A 23874-nucleotide genomic window follows, 5' to 3' on the forward strand; every position below is an offset into this window, starting at 1 on the left:
GCCCTAGATCCCTACATAGCCCTCTCAAGGATTGAATTCACAACCCTGGGTTTAGCAGGCCAATGCTCAAACCACTGAGCTATCCCTCCCCCCCCCCCCAATCAATTAAGGTGGGCTATTATCAGCAGGAGGGGGGAAAAATTGTAGTGATAATCAGGATGGCCCATTTCAAACAGCTGACAAGAAGGTGTGAGTAACAGTAGGGGAAAAATTAGCATGGGGAAATAGTTTTTAGTTTGTGTAATGACTCATTCACTCCCAGTCTTTATTCAAGCCTAATTTAATGGTGTTCAGTTTGCAAATTAATTCCATTCTGCAGTTTCTCGTTGGAGTCTGTTTCTGAAGTTTTTTTTGTTGAAGAATTGCGACTTTTAGGTCTGAAATTGAGTGTCCAGGGAGATTGAAGTGTTCTCCGACTGGTTTTGAATGTGTTAAATCTTGACATCTGATTTGTGTCCATTCATTCTTTTGTGTAGAGACTGTTCGGTTTGGCCAATGTACATGGCAGAGGGGCATTGCTGGCACATATCACATTGGTAGATGTGCAGGTGAACGAGCCCCTGATAGCATGGCTGATGTGATTAGGCCCTATGATGGTGTCCCCTGAATAGATATGTGGACAGAGTTGGTAACGGGCTTTGTTGCAAGGATAGGCACAGATAGGGGTCAGCATCCATTACCCAGAATCTTCAAACCGGGGTCCCTAAACTTAGGCATTTAAATCCTGATATGCTGAGCACCCCAGCTTCCACTGAAAGTAATGAGGTCTGAAAATGCTCAGCACAGCTGAAAATCAGGTCAACTTGGATGGATAGATTCATGATTTTATACACCCAAGTTTGAAAATGTCAACCATAATCTATTTGAGCCTCAATTTCCCCATCTGTAAAATGGACATAACACCACAGCGGACTTGTGGCCATTAAGTACTTAACGTTTATAAAGTTTATGAATCTTAAACCTCTTCAGAATGTACACAAAACTTTCAGTGACCCCAGAAACCCAGCATATTTGGCCAAGTGTCCCTTGCAAAACTTTTCCAGAAGTTGGCAACAATACAGAGACCCCAGCGCAAGTAGCTGGTCTCCCTGTCTCCTGCAGCACAAGCTAGGTGGAAAGAGGTCTTAAAGCGTGCACCCCACCTGCATACCCTTTTTATATACAATGAGTGAATTAAACGTAGGGTCAATGCCAAAGGATCAGCTGTTTACCTGCCACACTGACCCACTTCAGTGCTGTGATCATGGGATAGCAGTTCTGCCCATGCCTGTCCCGGGCGCTGCCGCTGCCTGGAGCCACTTCTCGTGCACCAGACGGGCCTCGCCCTGCCGGGACTCATGCAGGGCGAGGCAGCAGCCAGGGGTGAGCGCTCAGGGCTCTTCTCAACGCCTCTCAAAGGACGGTGCGGCGCGCCTCCGAGATCTACGCTCCCCCCGCTTGCCCAGGGCTTCCCCGTCCCCGCTCCACGGGGCCACGCCCTGGCCCCCACCGCGCTCCTTGAGCGGGGAGGAGGCGCTGCCGCCCCGAGTCCCACCCGAGAGCCCGGGAGAGCAGCCGGATCCAGCCTCCGCCACGGAGGCGCGCGCGCGGGCGGGCTCGCGGGGCTGGGCGGGGCTGGCTCGCTGGGGAGGCGCCTGCCCGTCACACGCCCCGGCCCGGAGCCTGGTCAGGGCGCGTGAGCTGGCATCTCAGAGTCGCACCCACCTTCTCCTCCAGCCCGCCCAATAGGAGCCCGGGGCTGAGCTCACGTGACGGAACCTTTGTTCCCGGCGACGTCGCTTCGGCCCGGCTGGTGGTGGACTCGGAGCTCCGCGCTCAGCCGCCGCCATCATGCAGTGTGGCGGGCTGACGGGTGTCCGGCCGGCTACCCCGGAGACGCAGCAGATCCTCGATGAGGTGAGGGCGCCTGGCCGGGCTACCGAGCCGCTAAGCCGGGGGGCGGGGGCGGGGGCGGGGGGGGGCAAGGAGGCCTTTGCACCCAGCGCGCCTGGTTGAGCGGCGGAGCGGCAGGGTGCCCATGGTTCGCGTCCCTGTGCTGGGTCTGAGACACCTGGTAAAATGACTCCTGTTCAGGTGAGTTCAGCGGCAAGCAATCAGAGTGATGCGGTGCAAACGTTCAAGTTAACATGTAGTGGACTAAGCCCCTGTTAAAAAGACCGAGGAGGAGCAGGTAAAAGGGGGGGGGGCAGAGGTGACACATAACCAGCCGCTGTGTGGCACCTGCTGACACTCAGCAGCCACCACAGCTCACAGCGCCAGCCGGAAACGGGACGGGGGCAGGGCCCTGCTGATCAAGAGCCAGCATTCAGCAGGGGCTGCGCTGACAGACTGGCAGGAGCGGCCAGCCCCACACGCTGCATCTTTGTCCTGCCACCAGCCTTGCACACCCAGCCCCACCCTCAGCCACTGGACCCCCCACTCCCCCCCCACCCCACCGCTGGTGGGCAGGCAGCTGGCGAGTAGGGATCCAGCTAGCAGCAGGACCCGCCGGTACTGATGGAGGACAGACCGACAGAAAATATGGGACAGTTTGCCCATTTTTTAAAAAAAAAGTTGGGACATCTGCAAGAGGGTCTAAAAACGGGACGTCTGGTCACCCTACAGAGAGGGGGGAAATGGCAACGCACTACAAAATAAAAGCAACTTTTCTCTCATAAACAGCGTGTATTGAGAATGGAAACTGAGTGACAAGCGGAGCTGCTGCTCAGGGCATGAGGTACTTGTCTGCTGCAGAGAGTAAAAAAGTGTGGTAATGCCAGTGATGATTTCTCAGGAGGTTCACCTCTGCACGGGAACATGGGGGCCTGTAAATCAAGAGCAGGGACTGTCGTTTAGGAACACTCTGAATGAGGGAGATTGTTTTATGTCTTGTTGAAACACACAACGAAATCCTTCTCCACTGGAAAGGAGAGGCTTTGAAATTTGCCCAAAAAATTCTTCAAAAATGAGAAGTCTTACATAATTTAATAAGGATGAAATCAAAAGGGGGGGGTCCTATAAAAATTACTTTAAAATGTTTATAGGGCTCAGTTCTGGCTTTGCTCTGAGACCTGTGCAAGGGCATTGGAGCCTTCCCAAAAGTGGGGGCACCGGGGGCCCTGCCCCCAGCCAAGCCGGAAGCCAGAGTGGGGCCAGGGTGCCTGTTCAGGGTGAGCCAAAAACAGCTGTTCCAAGCCCCCCCTTCCTGAGAGTTGCGCGGGCAGCTGTGGGGAGCCCATGCGGAGTCATGGACCCTCCACCTCCACAGCCCGGTGCAGATCCTGGGGGTGGGGACACAGGCCTGGGGCTGCTCTCACACCGTGGGCAAGTGGAAGATCCACACGCAACTGCCCCAGCTCCCCAGCCAGGCTCCATGTTGGCCTGCCTCGTGAGTGGGGCCTCGGGGAGAAGGGAGCAGGGTCTGCCCTGGCAAAAATTGGACGGCCCAGGCCTATCCACTTTCAAAAAGTGGGAGGGCTATGGCCCCCCTGACACCTCTGGTTCCGGGGTCCCTGGACCTGTGTGAAGTCCCAAGGGCAGACCAGAAACCAGATTGGAATTTAGACTCCCTCTTGCTCCAGGGGAAAAGTTATCTCTGCCAGCCCTGTATCTGGAACAAATTACAGTAGAACCCCGTTTATCGGATCTAATTGGGACCGGGACCAGATCAGATAATCCAAAATTCAGATAATCAGGAGAATGGGCAAAGAGCTTTTTATCCATTATTTTAAAATATGAAGTTGCTTTTAAACTAGCTGACCCTGCCCAGAAAAGCATTAAAACATACATACCCGCCTTATAGAATTGTAGGACTGGAAGGGACCTCGAGAGGTCATCTAGTCCAGTCCCCTGCACTCATGGTAGGACTAGACCGTCCCTGACAGGTGTTTTTCTAACCTGCTCTTAAAAATCTCCAATGACAGAGATTCTGGAACCTCCCTAGGCAATTTATTCCAGTGCTTAACTACCCTGACAATTAAAGTTTTTCCTAATGTCCAACTTAAACTGCCGTAGCTGCATTTTAAGCCCATTGCTTCTTGTCCTATTCTCAGAGGTTAACGACAACAATTTACCTCCCTCCTCCTTGTAACAATCTTTTATGTACTTGAAAACTGTTATGTCCCCCTTCAGTTGTCTCTTCTCCAGACTAAACAAACCCAATTTTTTTCAATCGTCCCTCTTAGGTCATGTTTTCTAGACCTTTGATCATTTTTGTTGCTTTTCTCTGGATTTTCTCCAATGTGTCCACATCTTTCCTGAAATGTGGTGCCCAGCACTGGACACAATACTCCAGCTGAGGCCGAATCAGCATGGAGTAGAGCAAAAGAATTACTTCTTGTGTCTTGCTGACAACACTCCTGCTAATACATCCCAGAATGATGTTTGCTTTTTTTTTTTTTTTTTTGCAACAGTGTTATGCTGTGGACTCATTTAGCTTGTGATCCACTATGACCGCGCAGATTCCTTTCTGCTGTACTCCTTCCTAGACAATCATTTCCCAATTTATATGTGTGCAACTGATTGTTCCTTCCTAAGTGGAGTACTTTGCATTTGTCCTTATTGAATTTCATCCTATTTAATTCAGACCATTTCTCCAGATCTATTTGAATTTTAATCCTATCCTCCAAAGCACTTCCAACCCCTCCCAGCTTGGTATCATCCACAAACTTTCTGGGAACAGTTTCCCCTAGTTTATGAGAACGTCTTCTTAGCTACTTAACAGAATATACAAACTGTTTTACATGGCTGAAAAGACACTATGGTTACAGACGTGAGGTCAATTTCCTGTGTGCGCGCAAGTTGTTCGGTTAATACGGAGAGCCAGATAATGGAGGGTTGGATAAATGGGGTTCTACTGTACTTCCCATGGCATGCCACCTCAACTATGCTGGCTGGTGTGTTGGGGGACAGAGCCCTGGCTCCCCTACTCCCCACCCATCTGCACAAGAGGGGGACTAGCAGTTCTGCAGAGGCTGCTTTTCCCTTCCCTCCCTCTCTCCCCCACTTGCTTCTACCTGTGATGTAGTTAGCCCAAGAAGGGGAGTAAGGTGGTTATCCCCTTACTCCTCTGTGTGGCCATTGTGCCTATAGAGTTTAGGAGAGAATAGGATCTTTTCTACAGACTTCTTAAACCATCCTGTAGGATTCAATAGATAATTATATCCTCGCTATATGATACTGCAGATTGATTGCAACACTCTCTAGAAAGGTTTTTATCTTCTATTACATTCTATAGGATTTTTCTATAAAGGAGTGTTTGGTGTTTGACTGTGGTCCTCCTGGTGATAACTGCAGAATGCTGGCAACTTGTCAGCAGTGCAGAGTATGTGTAGGGTGACCGTATTTCCCTAAACTGAAAACAGGATGCGCGGAGGTGGCCCGAGCCGCCTGACATCGCCACTCCCTCGCCCCCATCAAACGTTCCTCTGACCCGCCAAATGAGCCAAGTAGCAGAGATTGGGGCGGGGAGGAATGGGGATAGCCTGGGATCTGGACAGCAAAACGGTGTGAGTGAATGTGAGTACTTTTGGGCTCAGAGCCAGGAGGTGAAGCTATTTGACTATGATACACCTTGCAGTGTGATGGTCCTTCGGGGGAAATCCTGCTTTGGGGGATAGCAGAGGGGCAGGAAGGAGGCTCCAGGTAGCAGGAGGGACCAAAGAGACTCCAGATAGCTGCTCTGGGGTGGTGGGGGAAGGGCAGGATGTGGCAGAAGCGGGTGACTGGAGGCAGACTGGGGAGTGAAAGAGGCCAGTGGGGGATTGGAGAGGGCTTCGTGTTAAAGTAATTGTACCCTTCTGCATTCAGCCCCATCCGGAAGAGGCATTTCAAGTATTTTGGGAAGCAGAACACAGTTGCAGTGAAGGCAGTGTTTTCAGTCTGGCAGCAGGTTTAGGGAGAGGTGTGGTGTGGGGTTATTGGGGAGTTACACTTTCACCAAGATGTTTCCTTCTCAGAGTCCTAAAGGGACAACTCATCCCTGTAATAAAATCTTAGGGTATGATTATCTGTGTTGGGATGATACGCGGGCTACCAGGGAATAGCTGCCCCTCTGCTGTGTCTGGAGTGGCAGCAAAAAGCCCTGCAGTTGCACATGTTGCTCAAGATCAGTGGCATATGGCCCTGGCAGGGGAGTCTATGTGCCCATGCTCCTCTGTAGGCCTTATTTCTATTCTGAATTTATATAGCTTTGACTTCCAGCCATTGGATCTATTATGCTTGTGTCTGCTAGAGTAAAGAACCTGCTACTATCAGAAATCTTCCCATGTAGTTACTTATGGACTGTGATCAAGATCTCTTTTTTCTTGGATAAACTAAGCAGGCAGAGTTTTAGTCTCTCAATGTAAAGCAGGTTTTCCAGAACTTGCATCATTCTTGTAGCTCTTTTCTGAGCCCTTTCCAATATGTCAACATTGTTTTTGAAGTGTAGACACCAGAACTGGACAGCGTATTCCAGTAATGATCTCACTAAATGCTGGACAGGATGGTAATATCGTCTCCCTATTTCTACTTGCCATCCTGCTCGTACACCCAAGGATCATGTTGCCGTCTTAGGTACATCACACTGGGAGCTCATGTTCAGTTGCTTACTTAGAATGATCCTAAATCATCTTCGGTGTCACTGCTTTCCAGGGATGTAAATAGCATTTTAAAAAGTATCAGTTAACCGTTTAACCGTTAACAAGTTCACCATGAATCTACCACACACACATTATCTTTGTCAAGTGCCTTTACTAACAACAAAAACAGACAGTCTTATGTGTGAAACCCACTTTTTTGTTTAATTTTTTCCGTAATATCCCTGAGCCATCCAAAAACACAAAAAGTCCGATTAGAATTTCAACCTACTGCTGATTTTTGTTAAGAAAAATTAACATGTTTACATGCTCTGGTGTCAGTCTTGTGCTTTGCATTTTCTTGAACTGCCAGAAACAAACACGGTCAGCGTTGTTTGATTTTTGCCTTCTTTTTCACATGAAACAGAGGGATGTTTCAGCTTCAAATAGTTCAGCATTGCTCTGGTGCTGTTTGCATATCTCAGCTCTGTATTACACAGTTTACATGTAACGGTGTCTTCTGTTATTTTTGTGAAATGATTCCAGGCATTACTCCTTTTCGATCACTCCATCTTCACTAGGGAATAGTAGTTACCAAAAATCACGATAACCTACGCGATGATGTTTGAAGGTTTAACGCTACTAAAGTGTGATGTCAGTTCCATAGCAATGGTCCAAACAATGCGGAACCTGTTACATACCTATCACATACCCTATGAGAATGTTTTTCAAACTTTGGGTCAGGCATGTCAGGCACTGGGTCACTCTGGTCAGTGCTGCTGACCGGGACGTTAAAAGTCCCGTCGGCGGTGCTGCCCAGCTAAGGCAAGCTAGTGCCTACCTGTTCTGACACCACACTGTGCCCTGGAAGCAGCCAGCAGTGGGTCTGGCTTCTAGGGGGGCCACAGGGCTCCACACGCTGCCCCCGCCCCAAGCACCGGCTCCACTGGGGAGGGGGAGGGTGCCTGCAGGCGAGAGCCGCCCAGAGCCGCTTGCACTCCTCCACCTAGGAGCCAGACCTGCTGCTGGCCGCTTCCTGGGCACAGCGCAGTCCGCGGTGCCAGAACAGGAGGGAAGCCTGCCTCTGCACCCCGGCTGCACTGCTGACTGGGAGCCACGGGAGGTAAGCCCATGTCCCAATCCCACACCCGAACCCCCTGCCCCACCCTGAGCCTCCCCAAACCTGGAACCCCTTTCTGCACCCCAAACCCCTCATCCTCATCCACAGCCCCACCCCAGAACCCGCACCCCCAGCCCAGAGCCCTGACTCCTTCCCAACCTCCTGCCCCAGCGCAGAGCCCTCTCCCACACCCTGAACCCCTCATTCCTGGCCACAGCCCTCACCCCAACCCTCTACCTCATCCTTGAGCCCCTCCCAAACCCCTCATCCCCAGCTCTGTTGAGTTGCGGACATCAACAATTTTCTTCAACTGGGTCCCCAGAAAAAAAGTTGGAAAACTGCTGCCCTATGAAATAGTACTGCTGTGGTGTTTTTCATGTACACATTAGGCATTTAAACATGAACTGAATATGTTACTGGTAAGACCGATGCTTATCGGTTAACCAGTTAACATTTTACATCCCTACTGCTTTCTAGGATATATTCCCACATTCTGTAAGTGTGACCTGCATTCTTTGTTCCTAGAAGTATGACCTTGCATTTTGCTGTATTAAAGTGCATGTTGTTAAATTAATCTAGTTTACCAAGTGATCCAGATCATTCTGTAGAACTGTCCTGTTCTTATTTACACCTCCACAATTTTTTGTGTCATCTGCAAAATTTGCCAGCCGTGATTTTATATTTTCTCCGAGACATAATGCATGGATAAACAAATGTAACCTTTCTGCCTGTCAGTGTTGGCAGCAACAAGGGCTGGGTTCAGTATCTAGAGGTTCCATTCCAATAAGACAATGCAAACCCGGCTCGAGCCCCCACCCAGTGACCTGGGACAAATATATACCACCCCCACTGGGCGCCTCCGAGAGGCAATACTTCCCCTCTCGCAAGCACATAGTCTGAGTGTAGCAAAAAGCCTTTTAATAACAGAGAGAAACAATGTGGCATTATGTTGGGGAAACACCACCAACAGGATTCATAACACAAGTCATGAGCAAAAAACCCACCCCAAGCAAATTGGGGTGTGTCCTTTCCCTTTGGTTCTTGAGTCCGGCAACCCAAAATCACCCAAAGTCCCACGACCCAAAAGTCTCTGTCCCTGGTCAGGGCAGCCGCAGAGTTTTACCTCCCAACCTGGGTGGAGATGGGGGGGGGAGGCGTTGGCGTTAAGGGGCACCTTACATGGTCCAAAGCTGATTACCCCACCTCTCCATGGGGCTCCGCTCTGCCAGCCACCCCATGAGCTGCTCCAGGCATTCGACAAACTGCTCTGCTCCACCAGCTGCTCTGCCAGCCGTCCCGCAAACTGCTCCACCATATATCTTCAGGCTCCCCCACTACTTAATACAACACTCAGTGATTTCAGCTCTTAGTAAGTTTAGCTCTTTTGTGATTTCAGCTTGTAGTAGGGAAGCCTCAGTGCTGGTGCACCATTAGCCCAAAGTGAATTCGGCTCAGCAGCCTGTAACTAGACTCCTAATGGAATCAAAATTAGCTCTGATATTCCACAGTGGAGAGAGGAGGAAGTGCAATTAGCATGTAAGGCCCTCACCAGGGGGGCCCATGCCACCAAGTATTAATACCTATCTCCAACCTCTCTCAATTCACAGAGTTTTGGAACCCATGTCCCTTGCCTAGCGAGTGCTACTTAGTTGATGGTGAGTCCCTCCATCATAACAAAAGGCCAAGTACAGTTCCACTGTCCTTGATTCCCATAATCAGGGTAATAACAATTTATTCTTCCTGCCCCAATAACAGAGACGCTGGGGATCCCACAGCAGCCAAAGTGACCATTTGGGCAGCTATGGCCTCATTCTAGGCGGGGTGGGTGTGCCTATGCAAATGAGATTGGCCCCTGAAGTTCTTTTCCACAACTTGCCACACCTCACCACCAGATGTCAGGGTGGAGCTCATCCTGACTATGCTTACACAAATTTTATAGCATTGAGCCAATAACAGATCCCTATGGGACCCCACCAGAAACACCCCAGAATGGATGATAATTCCCTGCTAAATGATTACTTTTTTGATGTAATTTAGCTGGTTTTAAATCTGTTTAATACATGCTACACTGATTTTTGGATAGTGCTAATTTTTAAATAGAATAAGCATGTTGTGCTAAGTCCAATTTAAGTGTTTCCCAAAAGTCTGTTATAAGTTTTCAAAACCTCTCTGTGGATTTGATTCCTTACACAGCATACAGAAACTCCAGAGACAGTCTGCCTACACAGTTACAAAACCATACCATATCCCACTGGGTAGAGACTCCTCTTCATATATTGTATTCTGCCCTCACCTTCCCTCTTATATCCACCAGCCCAACACCCTATGTTCTCATTGCCTTATGCAATGTTTCTCCATTCAGACATCCCCTACCTCCTTCCTAACCTCACAAGAGGGAGTGTCAGAGAACTGGGAACCTCACAGCACAATGCAAATAGGCATGCTCTGGATAGCATGAGGAGTCATTTCAGTGTGCCCCAGGCTAGTGTGGCAGTTCCATGTTGCTGCTGGTTCATCCTAATGTACTCTCCCATACGTGATTCTGACTGGCCAGCCTCAAACTTTTCAAGCTACAAGAGGATGTGCAGCAGGTAGAAGTCCAGCCGCCTGTGCTGTGGCAGGGCCAAGTAAACCTAGACCATCCCTGACAGGTGTTTGTCCGTCTTGTTTTTAAAGCTTACAATGATGGGATTCCTCATCCTCCCTTGGAAGCCTTTTCCAGAGCTTAACTACCCTTATAATTAGATAATAGGAAATAATTTCTAACCTAAATCTTCCTTGCTGCAGATTAAGCCCATTACTTCTTGTCCTACCTTCAGTGGACATGGAGAACAATTGATCACATTCCTCTTTAAAACAGCCATTAACATATTGGAAGGCTGTTATCAGGTCTCTCAGTCTTCTTCTCTCAAGACTAAATATACCCAGTTATTTTTAACCTTTCCTCATAGGTCAGCTTTTCTAAACCTCTTATCATTTTTATTGCTCTTCTCTTGACTCTTTCCAATTTATCCACATCTTTCCTAAATTGTGGTGCCCAGAATTGGACACAGGACTCCATCTGGGACCACACCAGTGCTGAGTAGAGCGGGACAATTACCTCCTGTGTCTTCCATACAGTGTGCCTGTTAACACACCCCAGAATGATATTAGCTTTTTTTGCAGCTGCATCGTATTGATGACATATTAAGTTTGTGGTCCACTATAAATTCCAGAACCTTTTCAGCACTTCAACTAGATAATTATTTCCATTTTGTAATTGTGCATTTGATTTTTTCCTCCTTAAGTGAAGTACTTTGCACTTGTCTTTATTGAATTTAATCTTGCTGAATTCAGACCAATTCCCTAATTTGTCAAGGTCATTTTGAATTTTAAACCTGTCCTCCAAAAGGCTTGCAGCGCCTCCCAGCTTGGTGTCATCTGCAGATTTTATAAGCATATTCTCTACTCCATTATCCAAGTCCTTAATGAAAATATTGAATAGTCCCAGACACAGGAATGACCCCTGCAAGACCCCACTGGATGTGCCCTCCCAATCTGACAGCAAACCATTGATAACTACTGTTTGAGTATCAGTTGTTCACCCACCTTATAGTAATTTCATCTAGACCACATTTCCCTAGTTTGCTTGTGAAAATGTCATGCAGAACTGTGTCAAAAGCCTTAATAAAATCAACGTATATCATGTTTTCCGCTCCCCCCCTCATCCACTTGGTCAGCAATCCAATCAAAGAAGAAAATTAAGTTGGTTTGGCAGGATTTGTTCTGCCGACTATTTTTTATAACCCTGTTATCCTCCAGATGCTTACAAATTGATTGTTTAATAATTTGCTTCAGTATCTTTCCAAATATTGAAGTTAGGCTAATTGGTCTATAATTCCCTGGGTCCTCCTTGTCGTCCCCTTCCCCCCCCTTTAAAGATAGGTCCGATCTTCTGGGACCTCACCCATCCTCCAGGAGTTCTCAAAGATAATTGCTAACAAGATTGCTTCAGCTAGTTCCTTAAGTACCCTGGGATGGATTTCATCTGCTCTGCTTGCTTGAATACATCTAACGTATCTAAATATTCTTCAACCTGTTCTTTCCCTATTTTGGCTTGCATTCCTTCCCCCTGGTTGTCAATAATTGTATTGAATATCTGGTCATCGTTAACCTTTTTAGTGAAGACTGAAGCAAAATAGGCAGTAAGCAACTCAGCTTTCTTGATGCCATCAGTTATTAGCTCTCCTTCCCCACTAAATAGAGGACCTATACTTTCCTTCATCTTTCTCTTACTCCTAATGTATTTAAGTAACCTCTTTTTATTGCCTTTTATGTCCCTTGCTAGGTGTGCTTTAGCCTTTCTGATTTTAGTCCCTACACACTTGTGCTGTTCTTTTGTACTCCTCCTTATCAATTTGACCACGTTTCCACTTTTTGGTAGGATTCCTTTTTGATTCTCAGGTCATTAAAGAGCTCCTGATAGAGCCATATAGGCCTCGTACTATTCTTCCGATCTTTCCTTTGCGTCAGAATAGTTTATAGTTGTGTCTTTAATATTGTCTCCTTGAGGAATCCCATGCACCGCTACAGGCTGGGGACTGACTGGCTAAGCAGCAGTTCTGCAGAAAAGGACCAGGGGATTACAGTGGATGAGAAGCTGGGTATGAGTCAGCAGTGTGCCCTTGTTGCCAAGAAGGCTAACGGCATATTGGGCTGCATTAGTAGGAGCATTGCCAGCAGATTGAGGGAAGTGATGATTTCACTCTATTCGGCACTGGTGAGGCCACATCTGGAGTAATGTGTCCAGTTTTGGGCCCTCCACTACAGAAAGGATGTGGACAAATTGGAGAGAGTCCAGCGGAGGGCAATGAAAATTATCAAGGGGCTGGGGCACATGACTTATGAGGAGAGGCTGAGGGAACTGGGCTTGTTTAGTCTGCAGAAGAGAAGAGTGAGGGGGGATTTGATAGCAGCCTTCAACTACCTGATGGGGGGGGGGAGGGAGGGAGTGTTTTCCAAAGAGGATGGAGCTCGGCTGTTCTCAGTGGTGGCAGATGACAGAACAAGGACCAGTGGTCTCAAGTTGCAGTGTGGGAGGTCTAGGTTGGATATTAGGAAACACTATTTCACTAGGAGGGTGGTGAAGCATTGGAATGGGCTACCCAGGGAGGTGGTGTAATCTCCATCCTTAGAGGTTTTTAAGGTCCAGCTTGACAAAGCCCTGGCTGGGATGATTTAGATGGTGACTGGTCCTGCTTTGAGCAGGGGGTTGAACTAGATGACCTCTGAGGTTTCTTCCAACCCTAACCTTCTATGATTCTATAACTGCCAGCTCTTTTGAACTGATTTTTTCCCTTAGATATTCTTTCCATCGGACCTTAACTACCAGTTCTCTGAGTTTTAGTCTGCTTTTTTGAAGTCCATTATCCTTATTTTGCTGCTCTCACTCCTTCCTTTCCTTAGAATCATGAAATCCATCTTTTCATGATCACTGTCACCCAAATTGCCGTTCACCTTCAGATTCGCAACGAATTCCTCCCTGCTGGTCAGAATCAAGTCTGAAATGGCTGTGCCCCTGGTTACTTCCTCCACTTTCTGGAACAAAAACTTGTCCTGGATACATACAAAGAACTTATTGGAGATTTTTGTGTTTTGCTGTATTACTTTACCAACAGATGTCTGTAGTTAAAGTCCCCCATTACTACCAGATCCTGTGTTTTGGATATTTTTGTTTAGAAATGCCTCCTCCACCTCCTCTCCCTGATTTAGTGGTCTATAGTAGCATTCCCCCACCACACACACACACACCCCCAGCATTACATCAACCCTATTTTTGTTTAACCCTTTTATTTTTACTCAGAGACTCTCTACTGGTCTACCTCCTCCCTCCTTCTGGACCACAGAACCACTTCTCCTGTGAGCTCCCCTCCCTCCTGGGACTGGTGATGCCCATCAGTCACATGCTCTTGTGAGTTGGTGTTTCTGTGGTAATAACGTCAGCCCCCGGGCTACATACGACTGTGGCTCATCTGCATCTGTGGAGCCAAGTGTTCTGCTTTAGGGTGGAAAAACAAAATATGCTGATCCAGGTTGTCTGCCTAGCCTCTAACACTCAGAGCAGGGTCTAGAATCACTGAGGGGAAGGTCATGATATTACTGGATTTTTCCTTCGGGTTTAGTGCTGCAACATTAGCTCATCAGCACTTCAGTTGTGTTTACACAGAATGTTCGCAGCAGCAGCAGCTTGGCTGCTAATGCAGTGACAGGCACACTCAGTCCACTAGCTGGCTCTTAGTAATATCCTTACCTGTAGCGCTGTAGGAAAAGGAATTGGGCTAAGATTGACTGCACCCTCTGTGGGTCGTATTCTCCCATTGTAAAATACAAGATTGCTGGGGGTTATTTGCATTTTGCATGGGGAGAGTTAGAGCTTCACTGCTTCAGTTTTGGAGTTACAATGAGATGTACTCTTATGAGTGGGGGGTACAGGTGGGGACGGGAGCCCTTCCCCTGTGACAGACAGCGTACAGAGTGGCCAGAGCTCCCTCTCATGCACTATGAGAGGGAAGGTGCTAGTACAAGTGGCCTAGAGCTCAGCTCGACTGTGAAATGAGCAAGTTCTTGGTCCTGTCTTTTTTTCCTGCCGGGGGTGGGGGGAGTCCTGGATGCAGGAATCCTTTAGGTACATTTCCACTCCACAGTTTCCTGAAGTAGCCTGAGGAGCAGCCAGCTGGAACCTTCTGTGCTTGGAGTGGGAGCAGGTGTGCTGACTCGGCAATACAATGGCATATGTTTTTTTTCCTCCTGTTTAATGGATATTTACAGGGAACAGGAATTTCCTTTTCTGAGCTGGATTGTGTATATGCTCCTTGTTTGTGTTCCTGCACAGCAGAGAGGTGGAGGAATACATAGCCATACACCCAAAGGAGGTGAGACCAGCTGTATTGAGCTGGGGTTGAGGCACTACAAGGCTGCATTACTGGTCAGTATCATTAACTTTCCTTGTCCTTATAAGTAAAGTTTGAAATATCCCTCTCTTCAACCTAAAGCAGGGGTGGGCAAACTTCAGCCCACGGGCCAGATCTAACCCACCAGCCATTTTAATCTGGCCCTCAAGCTCCCACTAGGGAGCGGGGTCTGGGACTTGCCTCACTCCAGCCGAGGAGCAAGACTGGGGGCCGCTCCATGCTGGCCCTCCTGGTGCTCCAGCCGGGGATCAGGGTCGGGAGCCACACCACGTGGCTCCCAGAAGCAGCAGCATGCCCCCCCCCTCCGGCTCCTATGTGTACAGGCTGCCAGGGGCCTCCGCTCTGCACACTGTCGCCACCCCAAGTGCCGCCCCTGCAGCTCCCATTGGCCAGGAACCACACCTTTGAACCCCTTGATCCCAGCCCAGAGCACCCTCCTGTACCCCAAACCCCTCATCCCCAGTCCCACCCCAAAGCCTACACCCCAAGCCGGAGCCTGAACCCCTTCCCTCACCCCAACCCCCTGCCCCAGCTCTGATCCCTCTCCCACCCTCCGAGCCCCTTGGTCCCAGCCCGGAGCATCCTCCTACCCCCCAAACTCCTCATCCCCAGCCCCACCCCAGAACCTGCACCCTGGAGCCTGCATCCCCAACCAGAGCCATCACCACCTCATGCACCCCAATTTTGTGAGCATTCGTGGCCCGCCATACAAAATCTATTCCCAGATGTGGCCCTCAGGACAAAAGGTTTGCCCACCCCTGACCTAAAGCGTATGCTGTAGTTAGTGTGCTTCAGTGATCTGAGCACAGAAAGACCAACAGTAATTTGTGAATTCTCTCAGGTTCTATCACTGCCTCTATCTATGATATTAGACAAGTCACTTCCTCTCTCTGTGCTTCAGTTTTCCTTTCTGTAATATGGGAATAAGAATACCTAGCTCACAAAGGGTTGTAAACCTCAATCAATGATCAAAGAATTTTTGAAATGCAAAACTTTATTACGTTATAACACTTATTTATTATTATTACCCATCATAAGTGTCATACTGTGAAATATCCATTAAACAGACTTCCTAAAGCCTCACTTAACTGGCCTTCGCTTATATTCCTGTAGGAAATGGGACATTACTTCAGCACCAAATTATTTTGTGGTTTAAAAACTTACTCCTGGGGGAATTCTCTGCAAAAAAATAAAAAATTCTGCACCAAAAAATTAAAAATTCTGCACACAATATTTTAAAATTCTGCAATATTCTGCATATTTTATTTGTCAAAATAATGCAATACAAGTACTCTAGTTTCAATTATTTCGGTAATTTATTTAAACTATAATACAATGGATGGAGAATGGGAGCGGGGAGCATTGGAGGAAATCCCCAAACCCTCTTGCCTAATAGTAATGTAGCTAGGTTTAATATAATTTAGGCCCAGATTTAGGTTCCAAGTCTTGGTTTTGGCTCCATGGCAATCCACAAAATTTCCGCCAAATCCTGTAGGTGCCTAAATTCACCGAATGCCAAAGTCTTCAGGGTAAAAATTCCCAAAGTGCCTAAGTTTCTGCCTCTGAGTATGCGCATTGCTGCCTCTCTCCAGGCATCCAAATGCCTATCTCCATCCTAAGCCTCGGAGTGATCCATGAGCTAGAGCCAGACAGGCAGTCAGCTGCATAAGTCACGTGCAGGGCCCACATTCTGGTAAGTGTGCCCAGAGGCCACCTACCAGACAGAGTCTCATTCAAAATCTGGCTGAAGGAAGAGGTGGCAGTGCTGTGTAAGTACTTGTACACCATGGAACAGTCAGAGAGAGAGAGACTCTATAGCCTGGTGGCTAGGGCACCCACTTGTGAGGTAGGAGGCCCTGAGTCCAGTCCCCCCACGCTTGACTCTTTCTTTATTGATCCTCAGCAGGACAGGTTGAGGGAGCCCCACATCAGAATATCCCATAATTCAGTGGTTATCACACTCACCTAGGATGCGGGAGCCCCAGGTTCAGTTCTTCTCTTGGCTTGAGGGGAGAAAAGGGGGAGAAGAGAGACCCCTGTTCAAATCCTAAGTGCAGGAGGGAAGAATCTAGTTCTCCCACATCCCAGATGAGTGCTCTGAACAGTGGGGCTGAAAAGCCCGGCTCTTCCTCCTCCTGTGTCCTCCCCCTCCCCTGTTTTGTGTGGGCAAGGCAGGCATCTAACTCATTCCCACAAGAAACTATTTAGGCACCTAAGCCACCTGACACCAGGCGGAGGGTTTTGTTCGTGAATCACTAAACAGAGAGCGGCGCCTCCCTGCAACCTGGGCGTAGGCACTAATCTCCGTTGGAGGAGTGGAGGTTGGCATACCCCTTTTGTCAGCATCGGCTAGCCTTTGTTAGCTTAGGCAGCACCCTGCCTAGCTTGCTGCCTTTTTGTGGCTTGCAGTCTAAGATGCCCCTCTCTCCCCATTCGTTGTACAGGGAACCTAGGTGCCTAACTCAGGCTTTGTGGATCGCAGTGAGATGCCGTGAAAATCACAGATGTGCAACAGGTGCCATGCCTCTGTTACAAAGTCTGAGTTCTTCTGTGCATCCAGGTGTTAATAACAGTTTTTAATTTTGAAAAGGAAGATGGATCCAAAGAGGACTTTTGTCAAGAGGAATGGTTTTGTGTGTTTTTGACACCTAGTGTTTTTCAGCTGCAGATTTCAAAGCACTTCGCATAGGTGGGTCAGTATGATTTTCCCACAGTAGAGAAGGGGAAGCTGAGACACAGACAGAGGAAATAACTTGCCAATGGTCACATAGCAAAGTAGCTGGCTAGCTGGATTTAGAAGCCAAATCTCTTGAGTTCCAGCCTCATACCATGTCTGCTGAACCACGCTGCTTCCCCAGGTTCACTGCCTGTCTAGAATTAGGGCCAATTGGTGACCCTGTGTCACAACTCAGGGCAACTTCACTTGTATTTCCCCTCAGTGCTCCCTCAAGAGGACCCACTCTAGGCTCCCTGATCCTTAGCTGTCACTTCTCTTGGTGGAGACACATATCTCGTTCCCTCCTGACCAGGGTTTTTCCAGGCTGCAGAGTTCCCTGCCCACACTGTGATATTTCCAGCAAACCAGACTGCCTAAACAGACCAGCATCTGGCTTTCTCTCCACAGGCTATGAACAACTGCAATTGCCAGCAGTTACAGGTTACCACCGGCTCTTTCTGGTAGGAGTCTGTCGTTCAAACTGCACACGGGGAGGGTGGGGGTTGTGGTTAAGAGTTCATAACAGCCTTTAGCTCAGAATAGTCAGTCTCCCCTTTATACAGCTTGGGCCTGTGATCTTTAGACTCTGAATACAGGTGATCAGCAGAAAATGGTCCTCTCCTCAGGGTGTAGCTTCAAAAGGCTGGGTTTTGGGCATAACTGGAGGTGAGGAATTTGCTTTCACCTCCCCCTGGAGGCCCAAGCAAACCACTAGTTACTGTTTGTCCCAAAAGTCCATTCTTGTCTGGCACATTATTAAATACAGTCCAGTTGAAGGTCATAACACTTCCCAGGGTTCATATCACATCTCCCCCCCCAGAGAGAGATCACACAGTCCCAGCCCACAATAATACATAACCTTTGTATTTAATACCCTGGATCCCAAAGATACTTGAACTTCATTCAGTAAGGTTTTTCAGGGATAGTACAAGAAATTGCCATATCTGTTACATCTTGTGTCATAAATATAAAGGGAGGGGTAATCACCTTTAAAATCCCTCCTGGCCAGAGGAAAAATCCTTTCACCTGTAAAGGGTTAAGAAGCTAAAGGTAACCTCGCTGGCACCTGACCAAAATGACCAATGAGGAGACAAGATACTTTCAAAAGCTGGGAGGAGGGAGAAAAACAAAGGGTCTGTGTCTGTCTGTGTGATGCTTTTGCCAGGGACAGAACAGGAATGGAGTCTTAGAACTTAGTAAGTAATCTAGCTAGATATGCGTTAGATTATGATTTCTTTAAATGACTGAGAAAATTAAGCTGAGCTGAATAGAATGAATATTCCTGTCTGTGTGTCTTTTTTGTAACTTAAGGTTTTGCCTAGAGGGATTCTCTATGTTTTGAATCTAATTACCCTGTAAGGTATTTACCATCCTGATTTTACAGAGGTGATTCTTTTTACTGTTTCTTATATTAAAATGTTTCTTTTCAAGAACTGAATGCTTTTTTCATTGTTCTAAGATCCAAGGGTTTGGGCTGTGGTCACCTATGCAAATTGGTGAGGATTTTTACCAAACCTTCCCCAGGAAGTGGGGTGCAAGGGTTGGGAGGATTTTGGGGGGAAAGATGTTTCCAAACGACGCTTTCCTAATAAAAATAAACCCAGATAAATGTTTGGTGATGGCAGTGGAAGTCCAAGGGCAAAGGGTAAAATAGTTTGTACCTTGGGGAAGTTTTAACCTAAGCTGGTAAAAGTAAGCTTAGGAGGTTTTCGTGCAGGTCCCCACATCTGTACCCTAGCGTTCAGAGTGGGGAAGGAACCTTGACATCTTGCTTTATGGAACATCTCACACTTTAGCCATTATGTTTTTGAGAAACATGAAGAGCAACATGTCCAGGGACACCGTGGCAGTGTGACCTGTACCGCATCTTAGAAACACTAACAGTGGAGCTCATGGGTTCCAGACTTTACGTCTGCCTTGAATAACTAGTAGAACCCTCTTTTTTTTCTTCTTCTTAAGGTGAAGCTTCAGGTGGAAGAAAAAGAAGGGAAGAAATTTGAGGTCTTCACTGCTGTGGAGTTTAAAACTCAGCTGGTTGCTGGAATAAACTACTTCATCAAGGTACAGGGCAGAGGGGAATGGGCTCTCAATTTGAATTTTATATGTGTAGTATCTTATACTTCATTCTTGTTCAATTAGTTAAATACAAAGAGGTTCCTGTGATTTGGCCCTTAGAATGGGTGTCACAGAGGGACTGGCCCCTTTAAGAGGGAATGGGCACCTATTGCTCATCAGCTCACCCCCGATTTGGGCTTAAAAGAGGGCACTTGGGCCCTGGGTGGGGGGGCGAGATTGGCAGGTGAGAACTGTTTGAGACCATGGCAGAGAGAGAGAGAGAGAGAGAGAGACGCACGCACGCAGAGAGAAACAGGAAGCAGCAAGGAAGAGCTGGCAGGAGTTGCTGGGCAGAGAGCTGAATTTAGAAGGAGAACAGTGACTATGAACTGCTGGTGAGGAGCTTGGAGGCAGGCTGTTGGTGAGAGGAGACCAAAGTTAGGGACCCATGACAAGCAGAAGCCTCAGGCAGTGTCCCGTAGGAAAAGGGGAAGATATGGCCCAGTCAGGGGAAGCTGAGCCCAGAAGTTGAGGGTTTTTGCAGGAGGGTGGATTCCCCTGAGTGGGAAGGAGTAGGTGTGACGGGCAGGTTGGCCTGGAGGAATGGAATGCTGGAAGAGAGGGAGCCCTCAGGGTGAAGACCTGAGCAAAAGGCTGTGGGAGGACTGGTCACACTCAGGCAAAGAGGCCGGAAAGGGGGACCCTGTATCAGGGAAAAAAGGAACTGGGAACAAAGTGTTCCCAGGTGGTGACTTGCTGGTAGTGTCCCTGGAGAGGGAGATGGAAAAACCCACTGTAAGTTTGTTTAATATGGACCCAAACGAGCCACTCTTCCCTGTAGTGACCCCATGCAACAACTATGTGATTGTGATGAAGGCGTTTTAGTGTTTGTGGTCCCAGATTAGATTAGAGCACCTCACTGCATTAATAAATTAACACCACCCCAGCCAGGTAAACAAATCTGATTATCCTTGTTTTACAGATGGGAAACAACCTTTCTGTGCCTGAGTGACTTGCCCCAGGGCCACACAATGAATGTGTGAAAGAGCCAGGGAGTGAGCTCATGACTCCTAATCTGTGCCCCAACAAGACAGCCCTTCCTTGGCCCCCTCTTCCCTTCCCCCAACCCAAAACACACACTCGTTAAAACGTCCTGTCCCTGGAAGGCTTTTATTCCATGGAACTTACTGTCCCTTTCTTCTTACCTTTCAGGTCCATGTTGGCAATGAGGAGTTCTTGCACTTGCGAGTGTTCAAAAGCCTTCCTCATGAGAACAAACCTCTGAGCCTCTCCAGTTATCAGAGCAGCAAGACTAAGCATGATGAGCTGACTTACTTTTAGAGCCTATTCCAAAGAGCCCCTCTCAGATTTTTTTTTTATAGGCTACAAAGTGATGTTTCCGATACCAATGAATAGACTGAGAGTGCATTTAAAAATCTTGTCTGAAAAATCAGTTCCTTTTCTAGAGTTCCCTCCCTCCTCAGTATCCCAAAGAAGGGACCTGGTTCTCCTCTCATTTACACTAGTGTAAAACAGGCATAGTTCCATTGAAATCAACAGATTTAAATCAGCATAAATTCCATGTAAGTGACTAGAGAATCATGCCCATAGAATCTGTTGTGAGCTGGAAGAAAAGGGAGTGTAACCAGTACAACTGTGACATAGAGTAGTATAAGAATTAGAATTTCTTCTAGCCCTGTTACAGAATGGGAATGTTATTCAATAAATTGTAAAGAACAAACCTATGTTATTGTTAGGGAACTAAAGATGGAGGTTTACAACACTGGAGCAAACTTGAAAAAGTGAAAAGAAATAGGATCATACTCATTTGAAATAGAAGCACTTCCTAGGCGATCAAATCCATCCCCCTGCAAGATTATGATATAGTTCCCAATAGAGGACACGTCCGATATGACAGTGCTTCTTCACCAAAAGTCCTTGTAAGGCATTAAAACCACATAGGCACTTCTAAGCAGATATTTCTACAGAAGGTACAGGGTGTATTTAGCAGGAGTTTCGCTCTGTTCTCTTAGCTGTTGAAGATGTATGTGTTGATTTGGATTGTTTTATTTGTAAGGGCCATCTTCCTCACAACCCCAAGCAAGGGCAATCTCCCTGACAGGCCAGCTGCCATTGAAGTGCAGATTAAAAGTGCTATATAAGAGCTAAGTATCATTATTCATTAACTGGTTGAACAAAGGTTATGCTATATTTGTAGCAAGCTAGCTCAATCAGAGCTCGCCTGGGTATGTTTCTTCATGTTGGGAATTGCACCTCCAGCTTGAAGTGTAGACATCAATAGGAATAATCATAAGATTCCCCTGAGACACAGGTAAGGAGAAGCCGAACACTTGAGGGAGGGGTGCATTCAGAGAGACCAGAAAGGCAACAGAGGTGCAACATGACGGTACCTAAGTATGGAGTTAGGAGCCGAACTTTAGGTAAAAAGAAAAGGAGGACTTGTGGCACCTTAGAGACTAACCAATTTATTTTAGCATAAGTTTTCGTGAGCTACAGCTCACTTCATCGTAGTCACTTTGGAAAGCTTTGACCCCAAAGCAAATAGCAACTATGGTAAAAGTAAGTTTTGAAGGACATACAAGAGGAGATTTTTCAAAGAACAAATGGTAGTTAGGAATCTAACTCGCATTGAAACTTTCTCCCAAGAGTTTGAAAGATTTTCAGTATGGAAAAGGGCTGTAAGGTGGTGTGCTTCTTTAGCTGCTATGAGTTCATGTGGCACAGAGTGAAATGGATTCAGTGGAAATGGAGTGAAATGTGTTCTAAAATATCTGGATAGTCAGAAAATTCAGCTGACTATGAGAGAAAGCAGGAGGCTCTGTGAAGCTCTCATCAGGAGCAGGGAAAGGTTGAGGTTTAATACTGTGGATTTAATGGGCTAGAAAACCCTGGGATATATAGGGTACAGAGCATTGTTGGAAAACAAACTTCATTTCAGGATCCATCCAGCAGAAATGGTGCTGCCAAGATCCAGAGCATATTGGGGTGAGGAGAAGGAACTTACTGACTGAGAGGACACTTTTTAACCCTGATTACAAAGGAGGATTCAGAAATTCCTGAGATTTGTAATAATAGCACTTCATTTCCATACCTGTCTCTTCTAAGACATCCATTTAAGTGGCCGCTGATAACTATTTCCTGGAATTTGCTGAAGAGCAGTGCCTAACGTTTCCTAGAAACTTGTCTTCTCATCTTCCCCACGGCCAGACTGGGATGCATATGCACTAACTGTTTAGCAAGCCATATTCAAAAGCCAGCCTGACCATCCTTAAGCTGATTCTATTTACTGTCAGCCTCTCTTTATTTTACTCTCAAGGGCTACGCCTGTTCCATGTCTTGAGTTGGAGCCCCCACAGCATTTTGTATTCTTCGCCTATTTCTTTTTCTTTTTCCCCTTTCTGTTTTGTTCCCTGGATGTATGCTCTCTGTGCCTTCCTCCTCTTCAGTGTCTCTGCTGGGTCCACGCTACAGCCAGTTAGTGTGCCGACATTCCAACTTGCCTGTCTGATCTTAGTTTTCTGGGGTAGCTTCGTTAGCTGTACCATAGCCCTGGCCAGCTTTCCACCACGCTGGGGTGGGGGCACTGTGCATCGTTTCGAGAATCATTTTCTTGATTCCTTTCAGGACTCAGTGTCAATTTATGCAAATTTTTACAACCAGCTGCACAACCTGATGCCAACCTTCAACTGGGCTTGGAATTGGTTCTGGCAGAGCAAAAGTATTCACATGAAGTTCATGGATCTGGAAAATGCCTCTGACTGAGTTCCAGGGGAAGTCCTCTGGTGGTGCCTGAGGGGGAAGATTGTGCAGAACTTGGTGCAGCTTATTGGAGCCAAATATGTCGGTGCAACACCAAGAGTCAGAACTTCTGGTGCTGAAACACATGAACTATCATTAAAGGTTGGAGTGCAAAAGGGATCAGCGTAGAGCCCTTGTTTATCCTGGTCCTAGATACCCTCACAAGAAACATACAGAAGGAGGCACCTTGCTGCATGTTGTTTGAAAATGAAATTCTGTGCCGTGAGGAGAGGATCTTGATAAATGGAGAGATGTGTTGGAGAAACATGAGCTCAAAATAAGCAGAGGAAAAACAGGGCAGGGTGTGTAATTTCTGTAATGTGAACACTGACGAATTCTCCCTGAAACTAGATTGGCAGACAGGACTGAAAATGCAAAGTTTCAAGTATCTGGGTTCCTGAATCTGGGTTAGTGAAGGAGAATAGTAGAGCTAGGATAAGAAATGCCTGGCTCTAATGGAAAGAGATAAGCGGTGCAGAATGTGGCAGGAAGAAACCAATAAGATTCATAGGGAAAGTCTACAAAACGGTGGTCCTTCCATTTTTAATGTATGGCACTCAGTGTTGGGCAACAAGGAGCAAATGATCCGGAGAAATTCAAATGCTGAGATGGGCAAGTGGCGTAAGCAAGAAAGACTAGGTGGAGAATGTGTGTGTTACGGACATGCTCAAAGTAACA

At 47.2% G+C, this 23874-nt stretch overlaps 1 protein-coding gene across 3 annotated transcripts; it reads left to right on the forward strand.

Moving 5' to 3' along the window:
• Positions 1-1599: 1599 nt before the first annotated feature.
• On the forward strand, positions 1600-23874 carry LOC142000769 (cystatin-B-like). Of its 3 annotated transcripts, none has more exons than XM_074975312.1 (4): positions 1600-1896; positions 14528-14620; positions 19282-19383; positions 20590-23874. In XM_074975312.1, exons 1-4 carry the CDS (start codon positions 1831-1833, stop codon positions 20716-20718), a joined length of 390 nt encoding a protein of 129 aa, XP_074831413.1. In that variant the 5' UTR covers positions 1600-1830; the 3' UTR covers positions 20719-23874. The 3 variants fall into 3 exon arrangements, with proteins under 3 accessions (XP_074831413.1, XP_074831422.1, XP_074831431.1); XM_074975321.1 differs by having other exon boundaries at positions 14531-14620; XM_074975330.1 differs by lacking the exon at positions 14528-14620 and having other exon boundaries at positions 1619-1896.

Source organism: Natator depressus, chromosome 1 (assembly GCF_965152275.1).
Source record: "Natator depressus isolate rNatDep1 chromosome 1, rNatDep2.hap1, whole genome shotgun sequence".
NCBI lineage: Eukaryota > Metazoa > Chordata > Testudines > Cheloniidae > Natator > Natator depressus.

Coding starts and splice junctions, on each gene's coding strand:
- LOC142000769 (XM_074975312.1), top strand. CDS start 1,831: ATGCAGTGTGGCGGGCTGACGGGTGTCCGGCCGGCTACCCCGGAGACG. Junction 1,897..14,527: donor CGCAGCAGATCCTCGATGAG/GTGAGGGCGCCT, acceptor GTTCCTGCACAG/CAGAGAGGTGGAGGAATACA. Junction 14,621..19,281: donor ACTACAAGGCTGCATTACTG/GTCAGTATCATT, acceptor CTTCTTCTTAAG/GTGAAGCTTCAGGTGGAAGA.